Raw genomic sequence first — 13,891 nt, 5'->3', positions numbered from 1 at the left:
GCCGGTTTTTTTTTAATCTCACGTTTTTGGACTTTGGTGATAACTGATAACTCAAAAACGACTTTTTGCAGTTAACCTCGTTTTAGAAAGTATAATAGAATGGTCATACTACATCTAACAATAGTTTCGTGATTACAGACACGCTAGCTTGTCCAATTTTGATGAATTTCGAATTCGGCCGGTTTTAATTCGGCAGTAATTATCCATTTGATGATCAAGCTCAATGATTAGGTCCGTTTACGTAATCTAGTTCAATCGAAATTGGACGTACGTGTGCCGCTAATAAGGTTCAAAATTACATTGCAAGTGCAGATACGGTTAAGTTGATAATCGAATTAGGCATTTAAACTCATTTGTAATAGGTGTAGATGAAAGTGTCATTACTGGTAATTATTCAAACTTCTAAAGTCTAAAGGCTAGTTAGTTTGTCGCAATAGACACTTACATAACACGTACTAATTTTAACAATCACAAGAATCCTAAGGAATTTCATGATTAAATTAACCGTCCGTCTGTCTGTTAGCGGGCTGTACTTATAATAAAAATTTCAAATTAATGGCCGCCGTCAAAATAAAAAAATAATTAAAGTCTTATTTCTTGAACGATGGTACCTACGGAACCTTTCTTGTGCTAATCCGACTTTCACTTGAAACCTGACTGCATCGAAAGGAGGATAATGTGTTTCGGGTGTTATGTAAACTTAGTTGTTTTACATGGGATGTTCCAAAAATGTTTAATGAAATAAAAAATAATATGTAGTTGGAATGTGACCATAGAGCTATTAAGGTTTAGGTTATGACCAGTAATAGTTTTGATACGTTTCGAAGCTTAGAACAAGTAGGTAGGAGGAATTAATAGCGTAGCCACCACAGTATAGCGATCGTAGTTATTGAAAAGCGAGTCAGTTACTTGGGGACTGGGAACAAGTTCGGTTTGCAAGTCTGAGCCGGTTGTTCTTAATATGGCTTAGAGCCTTTGAGCAAACTAAGCCGTAATAGACAGTTCTCTAGGGCTGCGACGAATATTCTGTTAATTACACAATCGTACTGATTCTGAGCACAACTAAATTTTAGAGTCATCTTCATCGCATCCTCATCTTACTAATGTAATCTCGAGAACATCTGTAATTGGCCAGAAATATACTTTTTTTATATACAAATTAAAATAAAAAATTCTTAGCTCACAAACAGTTTAACAGTTTCAAAAATTTGCAGGTAAACCTGGTTAGTTAGTAGCCAGTCGTGTTTTCGTAGCGTGTACTAAAAGTCTTTAATTCATGTTCTGTTTTTTTTTAGCACTATCAAAAAGGAAAAGATGCATATAATCTCTAAATTTAGTTTAGAGAGAAACATCAGAATCGATTCCAGTGAGAGACACCCCTAACCAAAGGCCAAAAAAGTTAATGTTACGCCTACACGTAACACGATAAGGGTTGACATGTGCGCAGGGATCCCGTTTATGATGATAATCCCTAATTTGAATAATTCATACACCTAGTTAATTAATAATACTTAATTCGTTTAAAAATCTTTTACTCACGTCATGGCTTGGACAGTTATGGCTCGGTTGCTATTTGCACATTCATCATCCTCATTTTCACTATCATTATCACCGTCATTATCATCATCAACAGCCTACTCACTACACTACAGATAGGATGAACAGCATTTTAAGTTTAACCTCGCAATAGGATCAACATATTTACACAAGTGTAGTTATGTAAGTAGGTATCTAGTTGGTCCATCAATAAATAATTCCACATACAATACATAATATTATATACCTACCTATTTCTTAGATAGGTACATATAATACGCCTTTATTATATTCTGAATCATTGTTTACCTACAAAGACAATTTATCTACCTACCTACATAGTTATACTACCTAACCTATTTCACACTATGCTACATTAAAATCGTAATTCGTACACAGGTCAATCATAAATCGCGACTACAAAAAATTACGCCTCGTCTTTTTGAAGTCGGTTAAAAAGTTTCATGTACGCGTGTTCTGTTAAATTTTTATTTCGGTAGGTAAAAGTTAAAACTTGACTGCGATCTCACCTGGTGGTAAGTGGTAACTAAGAAGTTTGTGATGATGCAGTCTAAGATGGAAGCGGATTGGAAGGGATATGGTAGTCTTATTAAAGCCTATCCCTGACGATTTCTTTCTACTAGTTTTTGATTATCGTGCAAAATGTCAAAAAATACCGTTTTTAAATTACATAATTTACATAAGTACCTAGGTACTTAATTTAAAAAAAAAATATATTAACTAAGTAGGTACAGGAATGAGGGACGATATTTGTAATTCCGTAACTCGTACTAAGACTAATCGGATTGCCGTTAAAATCTTATACTACTACTTAGATGTATGATTTTGACTAATTTTTGGTACTTAGTAGGCACCTAGGTAATAGGTGAATGAACTGACGACCCTCAAACTACATTGTTAACGAAATGTTAACGAATTAGTAAATCATACCTACATCCTAGATGGAACTTAATATTCATTCATGTCTTTGGACATTTTGTTCGAAAGTATCATCCTTTAGTTCTGTCGGGCATTAGACTGCTTACCTTATGTAAGTAGGTACATTATTTTGCGATAACATTATTGATATCTTGTTCTACAGACATAATCAATGAAAAAATGAAAAATGAAAACTCTTTATTTATAACTCTTTACAATGTTATTGACATAAATAATTACACCTACAGGTGGTAGGTGAGTAGGTACTAGAATACCACGATATAAATAAATGATTCACGTTCCAAAAATATGACGTCACGCTACAATGAATGGTTAAAAATTTCTAGTTTCCGAGAAGCGAAGGCAAACAATAGGCCATAGAACAAAGCGCACCACACAACCGCTTGTCGTGGTTGCGCGGGCACAGGGCACAGGTAAAGAAAGTCATCAACTACATAGCCGTTTTGCCCACCTTTCGTATACTGCGCGGACGCCACGGCAACCAAGATTGCGGCGAACAGGCCCCGCTCTCCCCCTCGCACCATTTTCTCAATTCAACTCGAAGAATTACGATTTTGAGCACGTCACTAGAGTAAAAACTTGTCACAAGCAAACGAGCACACACGGAGTCTTGTATTCACACAAATCACGCACACTATCACATAATAAGAACGCACATCCATTTGAAAAATGTTCGTTTTATCCGATAAAGGTAACCGCTTCGCACGACTCGTGGGACGAAGCATGCAGGTAAAACGAGTAAGCCTATTAAGTTACAATAACTTAAAAGTTTAAAACTACTTATTTAGGTCGGTCCTAGTCAATTAAACACTACGCGTCGGGTAAAACGCGGCAGTTCTGCACAATTTTATGTTTGGAAACTTTACATATTTTCGTAAAACAATTTCCAAGTTGGGAACGATTACGGGCGTAATGCGAGACACGACCGCCCGACGCATCGTTCGCGGCAGACTGGCGTGAAGTGAGCGAACAATCAACAAGTTGCGCTCGCTTGCGAGGCGGGCCGTTCTGGTTGGAGCATGCGCCATCCGCTTCTATGTTCATACTTGACTCGTAAACTACACAAGTTGATTTTGCCGCGTCTTCCCCCGCGCCTAGCGTCCACCGGCAAAACTTTGAAACCGGTATTTTTCGCGCAAAAAAACAAGAAGTCGGGATCTCTCCAGTTACCCGCCGTGAATCTGGTCTCAGTCTCACTGTATCTATGCACTTCAAGTTGAGAATCTATGTATGGACCCGTCCATACTGTTTCTACTAGAGTTGGTAACTAACTAGGGACTTGAGGGGTTATTGTAATTTGTAGGATAAAAATAAAGACTTCCAATGCATTATCAAGTTTATTTTACTTTTAACCTAAATTCAAATCCACATTATATAGTTATAAATGTACTTATAGGTAGGTAAGATTTAAACACAATTTACGAAACATTCTTGAAACTCAGTCAGACCGCCATTGTAACTTTGTCGGCAAACTTCTGGACTTGCCTCCACATCCACTTGCGAATATAAGTTCTGAAAATAAAGTTCTAAAATGTAAACAGCTGTGCATGCAAAGTTCCTTAGCTCTTTAAGATTATTTTCACCCTCCTAGCTTACCTATCTAGGTAGGTAGCTAATGCTTGCAGTTGTTTTTCTTTCCAAAAATTTTGGTACCTAAGTAAGAAGTTAGGTACATAAGTAGATCAGATAGGTACCTAATAATTTAAAAAAAAACTACTCCAAGTTGGCAAGTAGGCAAGTCACTATCTACTGTGAACATTGTCGATTACAAACTGTGCTAGGTACCTACTAGTTACACGTGGGAAAAGTCTTTAAGTAATTATTATTCTCTAACAGTCCATCTAAACCTAGAATTGAACCAACTAAGTGAACCAATTTAAAGAACGACTACTTATTCCTGTTAAATATGTTTCTATCCGGGAATCGAACTTGCGACAGTTTACTTTCGAGATCATTACCTACCTACCTGTTTGCATGTTTGCACCATCGGTTTGCACATATTCTGTAATCCTACACGTTTTACTAAACCGAACCCTTTGTTCTAATAAAATTCCAATGAAATCAATAAAAATTCATTGGGCAATAAGATAAAAAGATCAGATTCATCAAAAGGGCTTTATTTTCAAGAGCCTTCGCAGACTTTTATTGTTATTTAATTCTTAATTCTAACACGATTTCGCTTTCAGCATGGTTCTTCAGTTTTTCCAATAATTGACATTTTACCCGATCCAGTTGACTTTTTAATGTTATAGAAAGAAGTTCTTCACCTTGAAGTAAATAATTAAATCAGTACTTAGTATTGATTTATCGTTAGTGTTCTTTATATGCTAAGTTCTAAAGTTTCAATGTCATACCCCCCCCCCCCAATTGTTGTACACAACTAAACTAAAGTAATTTGAACTCATTAAAAATCGAAGCTGCAGAACTGGCTTTTTAATTTGAGGGCTTGTAGTTGTGTGGCTTAGTGTCTAGGTACAAAGCCCTAATGGGTAGGTAACTGAATGGGAAGGCTTTTGCTCTGACTTTGGCCTCTTTTGTCCCTCCATGCCTTGAAAGGCAAGGAAAACTCCCCCTCCGCGCATCGTCATCTTCAATGCTGAAGTCTGAAGGTTATAATCTTTCTCACGGAACCATCGGAATACTCCTTCACGATCTTACGCCATTTTGATCTGTCCGTCCGATCTGTCAGTGTGGTGCTGATTTGATCAGCTCAACGCATTTGCCCGCCTATACCTATTATCACTAATATATTATATTAAAATAATAATGTAAAAATCATTCTAAAACTCTTCTTACGAAATCTATCTACTAGCGACCGCCCACGGCTTCGCCCTCGTGGGAATTTGAAAAATCCAGCCTTATGTTAGGTATAAAGGGAATCTCTGTGGAAAATTTTAGCAAGAGCAAGAGTTCAAGAGTCTGGGCTAGGCGTTAACGAGTCAGTTGAGTGAATCAGGATTTGTATATAATATTTATGATTTTACATATATTTTATATATTTATTTTAGAAGATAACCAATGGCGATGCTCAAATGAAAATTGTTACACTAAACTTGTAAATATTCCTATAATAATAAGTATGGTATATAAAAATATCGGGACATGCTAGAAGAAAAACGGAGACTTACTCTCTTTACCAAGTCCCTAGTCCTGATTTGAGTGCCGGGTCCACAAGCATCAACGTCTGGCACACATTGTGACCATTCGGTCCATTCACTGATTCTACAATCAATCCTGGTTCTGACTTTCAATGACTGCAGAAGTGGCGCTTCAATGAGTTCTCTATAACAAAGTGTACTTGTATTCTTATTCCGTAATATATACGGAATAGGAATTAATTATACAAATCGTGAAATAATAAAATTTAAAATTATTTTTCTATGTAAATAATGTATTAAAGTGAAAGGAGAGCTCAAACCAAAATTCGTTCAAATCTTATTTAATGGGAAAATCAAGTCATTTTTCCCAAGATGTTATCTTGCAGAAAGAAATCTTAACTTCACGTAGGTTTCCTGACGTTTGAAGTTTTACCCTTCAGTATAATGAGATTAGAGATAAGTCTAATGAATAAATGTAATACTTACTCGAGGTTTTCAGCTTGGTCCTCTTGTTCCTGATCGCCCTCAATATTTGTACCCTCCTCTGGAAAAGATCGGAAATGTTTTAATCTGTTGAATCGATCAGTTGAATAAAACCTTTCTGGGGTCTTTAGCAGATGTTGTACGGAGATAAAATTGTGCGGTCTCCCTATTGATACACGGAGTTTTAGCTAATAGCATTACAAAGCTTAAAACCACCACTAAAGACTTGGTAATGTTAATGAGATACAAATGTGATGAAATTTAAATTATTCAGGCATTATGTTACAAGCTAGATCAATTTATTTGGCCACTTCAATACCGATTCGCTATTTATGCTGTTAGCTAGCTATTAGCTGACTGTCTTGTTTACCGCCTAGGTAGCATATGATGCGGTACTTTGCTTGATATTTCTATCTGTTTGTAACATGTTACATCATGAGTAGAGCGTTGTTAGATATAAAACTAAGGAGCTTTACTGGCTTAGTGTCTCAAAAATTTTAGCCTCCAAACTCCAACCTTCGGAAAGTACTAAGTCGAATGCCTATCTTTTGTTACATAACCCTTTACTGAAAGCCCTAATCTTTGTACATGCACACGATAGCACAGATAACTATGAGGACCTTCCAGCGGATATTTTCTATTGGTTGGTTCCAACTTGTTCCAAATATACTAATCCCAAAACCTCACAAGCAAGATACACCATCTTTTCTGTTATTTGATATTAAGTCCCACAATGACCACTTTAGAAGGATGATTGACCAGTCAACCAGAAGCACTTTATGAGATCGCTGATTTACTAAAACCTCATCCGAGTTCTTACCTTCCTCACAATTATCTTTCAACGGATAAACCTCAAGTCTTTTCACGTGGAGATAGGCGAACGGCTTCAAGTCGTTTAGGTTCATCTGATAAAATGGCGACTGCTGGTCAAATGAGCCAAACGCCACTCTGCTCACCGCATCGACTGGGGTTGTAATTGAAGTTGGCGACTACAAAAAGATTTTTCTTGTTAATCACTAAAATCTAAAAGAGCCACTATGATCCAAACTTCATTTGCTGATCGTTGCTCCCAGTGTTGGGGACAATACTCAAACTTTCAGCTTTTATAAAATAACTAGCCGATGCCCGCGACTTCGCCCGCGTGGATTTAGGTTTTTCAAAATCCCGTGGGAACTCTTTGATTTTCCGGAATATAAATCTATGTGCTAATCCAGGATATTATCTATCTCCATTCCTAATTTCAGCCAAATCCGTCCAGTAGTTTTTGCGTGAAGGAGTAACAAACTTAAACACACACACACATACACACACACTTTCGCCTTTATAATCGACTGACGAAGGTTATTTCTCGCGGGCTCTCTCTATAAATTTTTTCATAGTTCCTAGTTTTCACTTGTGTCCACAGTCCCTATAGTGACTGTCAATTTTTTCAAGATATTTTTTTACCGTTAATGGTCACAGGACAAAGTTTAAAACCTCTCACCTCATATGATATACCATCCCTTACTCCTGCGTCCCATGGATACAACGGTATCGTACTTTCTTCCAGCCAACCCAGTTTCGTACAAAGCTCAAATCTCGTGACACCCAAGAACCAATCTGGAGACGGCTTTATGGCTATGACCACTGAGACCATGTGGTGAATTCTATCAACTCTGAAAATTGAGTCTGATGGCTCCGACATGAACGGGTGACGACGTCTTTTACCTCTTATAAGCGTCCGTGTACCATTTTCTGTTGACATCTGTAAAACAAACCACAAATACTTACCTACTCCTTTAATTTGGAGATGAGATAAGAGCTATCCTGCGCGAAGTTTCATCGAGTTTTCATAGTAGGTATGTTGAAATTCATGATGGTTAGTATTAAGCAGTGATTAGGGAAGGTGGAAACATTCGAAGTACGCGTACGTAGCAGTACGGGTACTGACCCGTATTGTATAAAGTTCGAAGTCAATAGTCTATAATTTTGTTAGCGAGATGTTAGGTATAGGTCTGTCGCTTCGGGCAATTAAAGGATACATCTGGATTTAAACTGATCTAGCATCTCATCATGTTTCCTATATGCCCTCAGGAGTTAGGACATCTTCATTTTCAAAGAGATTTCTTATAGCCCAACATGACTTAATATCCGTTGAGAAATGTATACGTTACCGCACTAATAATTTCTCTCTCCAATTCTGCTACGCTAGCTGTTTCAGCTAACATCTTCAAACCAGGACTTGCGTTGTCACCTGGCTGCCACAGAGTAAAACCAAAAGCGTGGGAAGCGCCAATTAAATTGCTGTACTCGTTTTCATCAGGCTTGCTCGGATATTGTTGAGGGTGTAGCATTCTCGACCATTGACCTCTGAATATAACCTAAAATTTGCACATTTCTTACAGACCGTTCATTTGAAAAAACTTTTGAAAATTTTTATTGGAGAAGGCTCCTTTTTGTTTTTATTCGTCGTAGATAGTGTTTCGCTGCGAACTGACCTAATTATAGGTAAATGAGGAATTCTGAGCTGTAAGCACACTAAGAAAATATATGGTTGAGTTATCATCATATATGATCATACTTTTCCAAAAAATCCCAGCATCGTTATATCCATACTAATATTATAAATGCGAAAGTGTGTCTATCTGTCTGTCTGTCTGTCTACTACCATTTCACGGCCCAACAGTTTAACCGATTCTGACGAAATTCGGTATAGAGTTAGCTTATATCCCGGGGATGGACATAGGCTACTTTTTATCCCGGAAAATCAATGAGTTCCCATGGGATTCCTAAAGACCCATCCGTTTAACCGATTTGTATGAAAAGTACCGAGGTAGCTTAAGTCCTTGTAATTGACAAAGGTTTCCCTCGCACGTTGGTGGACATGAGTTCTTTCTCTTTGTGAACCAATCATGTAAAGGTGTTCTAGATGAACATAAAAAAATTATACCCACCTCCTAACGAAACTAGCATGCGGAACTTCTATGATGGAATATAAAATAATATAAATATTGCATAATAAAATATACAGCTTCTCCTTTCAGCAAAGGTTGCCTGGTAGAGATTGCTGTAACTAAACAATAAGGCCGCCTTTGCACACAATTGTTTTTTTTTCTGTTTTCTTCGTTCTGTGTTGTTCATTTACATGTTTTTGTGTGCAATAAAGACATCTATCTATATAATAGCCTCCTATTTTTTACCGCATTTAGAACAACAAAACATCATCCATGCAACAAAAACATAAAAATGTAAGCTATTAACACATTAACCTCGTATCGAGCTTCACTGCACAAGCCGCAGTACTCCATCGGCGTTGTCGGCAATTGATCTAATGGTTTGCTATCATCCTTCTTCAGCACTAACGTTAAGTCGTCTCCAGTGTACCATATTTCCTCATTCTCAGCCACCATCGCACGGAGACGAACGGTCTGCTCTCTGTTACGAAGATTTTCTTTTGGAGAAACCCAGTGTATCTGAAAAACGCCGATTGAATTTGCCTTTTACCTACTTCAATATACTATAACTATTTTTATTTTGATAAATCACATGCATTAAGGTGGATGCGACGGGTCTGGTAATTAATTTGGTTTTTTTCACAATTTGTAAACTAATAGGTCAACATAGGCTTGTGGCATTTTAATTGCGCCCATGGCAGTATCATCCTCACAGGCTTATATAAAAATCTTTACTTGAAAGGGTCCAGTTTAAGAAATTACCTCTAGTATCGACTAATTTGTGAGTTATAGTCGATACTAGAGCTAATTTCTTAAACTGGACCCTTTTAAGTAAAGATTTTTATATAAACATTTACAAATTGCGAAAACCAAGTAAAATTTGAATTTCGCGGGCAGACCCGTCGCTTGCCCCTCAATCCCTTACCTCCACTCGAAATTTTTCAGAGTTATCGGAATTTTCAACAGTGTTGTAACACCTCTCACTATATCTGGCCTGACTGTTGGTGTCCAGGGTCTTAAGGCTACCCACGTCAATTGACCGATGCTCAAAGTCGAAGGTGTTGTTGTCTAAAGATGCATCCTCCACCGTGATCATGAACCATCTGAACGGCCGTTGTCGCTCGATGGATTCCAAAATTACTGGAAAGTGACCTCTTATTCATATATGATACATAATTCGGTTTCGGCTAATTCTGCAGTAGGTAGGTACTCTGTATCTGAAGTCTGAACTAATCTAAATTGACAGATTTAATTCTTTTGTGTAGGGAGCATGAAAGGGAAAATAACAAAACACGTCGATTTTTAGGGTTCCGTACCCGTAAAATGAAGCCCTATTAATGTCACTTTGCTATCTGTCTGTTCGCGTATCGCGGGTCTCCAGCTCATAGACAAAACGAGTTACATATCTGAAATTTTGGTATTTGATGTAGAACGTTGACCCAAAACCGAATATTGAATTAGAAATTCAATTAAAATATTATACTTCAGGGGAGCTCTCATATATGAAAAAGGAGCCGGAAAAAAAATTCTTACCCTAGCATGTGGGGCATCATTCTCGAGAGCTCAGAGTACAAATATGTATATTGTTATCTTAAAAAAATATAATGGAGACGCCGACAAACTTTTACAAGTAATTTTGAGTCGTCAAAAGCATCTACCACAGGTTCGGAATGCCTTTCCTAACGAGAAGAACCAGCAAGAAACTCGGCGGTTGCTCTTTTCAAAGATTTGAAATACAATATTATGCCATGTATAAAAGTAATTGAAGTCCTGCGCATTGCTGGAGCGAGCTGCAGGTCAAATCCACGCTCTTTTATCATTTACATAATATCTATTACAAAGTTATCGAAGCACTCACTTAATATTATACTGTGTGTTGTAATATGGAATTACACTTACTGACATAGGTCTGGCCCAGTCCATAAATGCTCGAGTTCTTTGTATCGATCGTAATACGGTAATAGCCCTTATTTTCGCTCGGCGTCAACACTTTCGCTTGGCGCGGAGTATGGTCACACACCCCTGGCAGTGCCGATGTAAAAGATACGGTGGCCAGCAATAATAAGAGCTTTATGTACCTGCATAGTATGGAGAAATATTTTTAGTGAAGAAGATAGTCGTAAAAGTCAAGGACAAATCTAGTGGAAAATCGCGCGTGACTCTTCGGTATTTTGTCCGCGCAGACATGGCTTTTGGGATATTTTATTTGATATTAGGGATATTTTATTTGATATTAGGGATATTTTATATTAGTGATATTCATTTATAGTTTTTATGGTATGTTTACTTCATGGGAATTTCTGAATAATTTTAAATACATATCTACCGAAAATTGCAGAACCGGCAGGATTCGAGTCTGCGTCTTTCCTTCTCTTTGACCACTAGGCCACGGTTCACGGTGTGAACCGTGAAAGTGAACCGTGGCATGATGGTCAAACGCACTGTGGGCAGGATAGCCAAGGGAGAGGTTCGAATACTGTTGGCGCCGAAATTTTAATATGTACCTATTTAAAATTATTTGGTGGTATTATCAGGTAGCCCAAACCCGTGTTCTTGGTGTGAATAGAAAAATACAACTTCGGGCCGCAACAGCCGTATCTGTTGATATTGATGGTAAAGATTTTTTTATTTTTTTTATTCACATACAAGCTATCCCTTGACTGCAATCTCACCTGCCGGTAAGTGATGATGAAGTCTAAGATGGTAGCAGGCTAACCTAGAAGGGTTATGGAAGAGAAAAATTAAAGGAACTGAAGCGCCTGCGAAAATGATGATGGTAATTTTACATAACTACAAAATAAAGGAATAACTTCCTGTTGTAAAATGGAATTAATGTTATTAGCGAAGCCCAGTACTGGCTTATATTTTAGATTTCTAATTAGGATAACAGTGCAATAGTAACTAGAAATAATACAGAATGCAAGTACACTCATTGTATTTAACATGCAAGTAATATTCATTTATAATCTGTACTTAGTATCTATTAATTATTATTTTCATGTTTTTGTGGTTGTTTAGTGGGCAGGCTTCGAATACAATAATTGTTCTAATAGAATCAAGTGTAAAGTTATAATATGACAGATAATAGATACTTAGAGATATATGAAAGCATCCAAAGAAAGAATGTTGTTTAAAAAAATATTCGTGTCGATTGTTTGAATAAATTCATTAAAATCAAATTAAAATTCTCAAAAACAAGCAAATGAAGTATTTATTCACCACATAACTAGATTCAGGTCTTCGATAAAGTGCCTAATAGATGTTTTAGGTGGTAAGTATAAAATGCGAGTGACATTATCCAGACTGTACCATTTTCAACTCAAAAACTATTTATAATAATTGATTATACTTAATTAACTAGGTGCTATTTGTGTAATGAGTATAATAGGTACCTATAAATTGAACTTTCTAAATTAAAATCACTATTACAATGCAAAATAATAAAAAACTTCCACGACTAAACCTACAATGAAGTACTCGTTATTCAGGAGAAAATGTAATGAAGCCTTTTGAAATGTAATAAAGAAAATTTCTTTGTAGCTTGAAACCTGAGGTAATAGCAATTAAATAGAAATAGCCATTGGTTTTTATTACAAAGACACCGGCGGAAAATATAGGTACTGCAGATCATGTAGAGCCCTTGTAGAGCCTTGAACTTTTTTTTAACCAGTTTAAAAAAAAAGCAATCACAGCATGGTATGGTATGGTATGGTATGGTATGGTATGGTATGGTATAAATCCACTTGACCCTGCCTAGTAAAGCTATCACCATCAACCAATTGCCGGCTCACTACTGAGCACTAGTCTCCTCTCAGTATAAGAAGGGTTTTGTCCATAGTCTACAACGCTGACCAAATGCGGATTGGTTGACACCCCTTTGACAGCATTATAGAGAACCCAGGCATGCAGATTTCATCACGATGTTTTCCTTCACCGATTTGGGTAGTACTTTGATTGCTTAAAAGTAGGTACGTAGCCTAGTAAGTACCTACCTACTGAAAAATGCGATGTTACTTGTTAAGCCTGCTGCTTGTGTAATTATTTTGAACTAGAGGATGCCCGCGACTTCATCCGCGTGGATTAAGATTTTAAAGATCCCGTGGGAACTGTTTGATTTTCCGGGATAAAATGCCTATGTCAATTACAGGGACGCAAGCTACCTCGGTACAAAACATAGAAATCGTTTAAGCGGATGGGTTTTTAGGAATCCCGTGGGAACTCTTTGATTTTCCGAGATAAAATAGCCTATGTCCGTCCCCGGGATATAAGCTAACCCTGTACCAAATTTCGTCAGAATCGGTTAAACTGTTGGACCGTGAAAGGTAGCTGACAGACAGACACACTTTTGCATATATAATATTAATAGTATGGAGGAAGTATGGATGAATACTCACATCGTATTTGTATACAGTCGCAGTTTGTAAACACATCAATAATTATGTACTTCTAGATGTTTTAGAATATATCACAAAATATAACACACAAATAAGCTTTCTGCGTCCAAAAATTTTAATAGAATCTTCAAATATAAACACGTTAGTGCAAACTTAGGTACTAGAATGTGCAGATTGAATTCGGCTGAATCTATTAGGTTAACCTAGCGTCAACCAAACTGTGTTCGTTGAATACGAAGGAACGTCCGTTTGGATGGATGCCAAGTCGGTCCGCTCCAGAAAAGAATTAGGCACGCTTCACATTAGATGGAAAGCTTAAATAGAACCCACTCGTATCTCTCGTACTCGTACTATCATAATTTTTACTACAGGCAAATGCACATTCCGAAGCAAATAGGGCAAGAAAATCTTTGTAGAACCGTTTTCGGTAATTTGAATTTAAATGAATTTCATTAACGGTATTCAATTTTAGAAAAGTTATTTAAAA

General features: G+C 37.1%; 2 protein-coding genes across 2 annotated transcripts in view; both read right to left on the bottom strand.

Annotated features, from left to right (window-relative positions):
- LOC123877083 (DE-cadherin) overlaps positions 1–3,436 on the bottom strand; it is a 285,461-nt gene extending 282,025 nt beyond the window's left edge. Inside the window, exon 1 of the mRNA XM_045923593.1 lies at positions 2,948–3,436. Within this exon, the coding sequence (XP_045779549.1) occupies positions 2,948–3,020 (73 nt within the window). The 5' untranslated portion in view covers positions 3,021–3,436. The remainder of the gene's footprint in view (positions 1–2,947) is intronic.
- Positions 3,437–3,820: 384 nt separating this feature from the next.
- LOC123876610 (spondin-2-like) lies at positions 3,821–13,625 on the bottom strand. The gene is made up of 10 exons (XM_045922884.1): positions 13,405–13,625; positions 10,910–11,088; positions 9,936–10,150; positions 9,326–9,529; positions 8,231–8,437; positions 7,561–7,821; positions 6,898–7,066; positions 6,081–6,138; positions 5,625–5,778; positions 3,821–4,008 (listed from the first exon to the last, which is right to left on the bottom strand). Coding segments are annotated over exons 1-10 (1,554 nt in total). The 5' UTR covers positions 13,407–13,625; the 3' UTR covers positions 3,821–3,903.
- Positions 13,626–13,891: the final 266 nt, after the last annotated feature.

The sequence above is a fragment of the Maniola jurtina genome, chromosome 22, assembly GCF_905333055.1.
Source record: "Maniola jurtina chromosome 22, ilManJurt1.1, whole genome shotgun sequence".
NCBI classification, from domain to species: domain Eukaryota; kingdom Metazoa; phylum Arthropoda; class Insecta; order Lepidoptera; family Nymphalidae; genus Maniola; species Maniola jurtina.
Note: the sequence above shows the minus strand (reverse complement) of the source record. Positions and strands in the feature narration are given on the sequence as shown.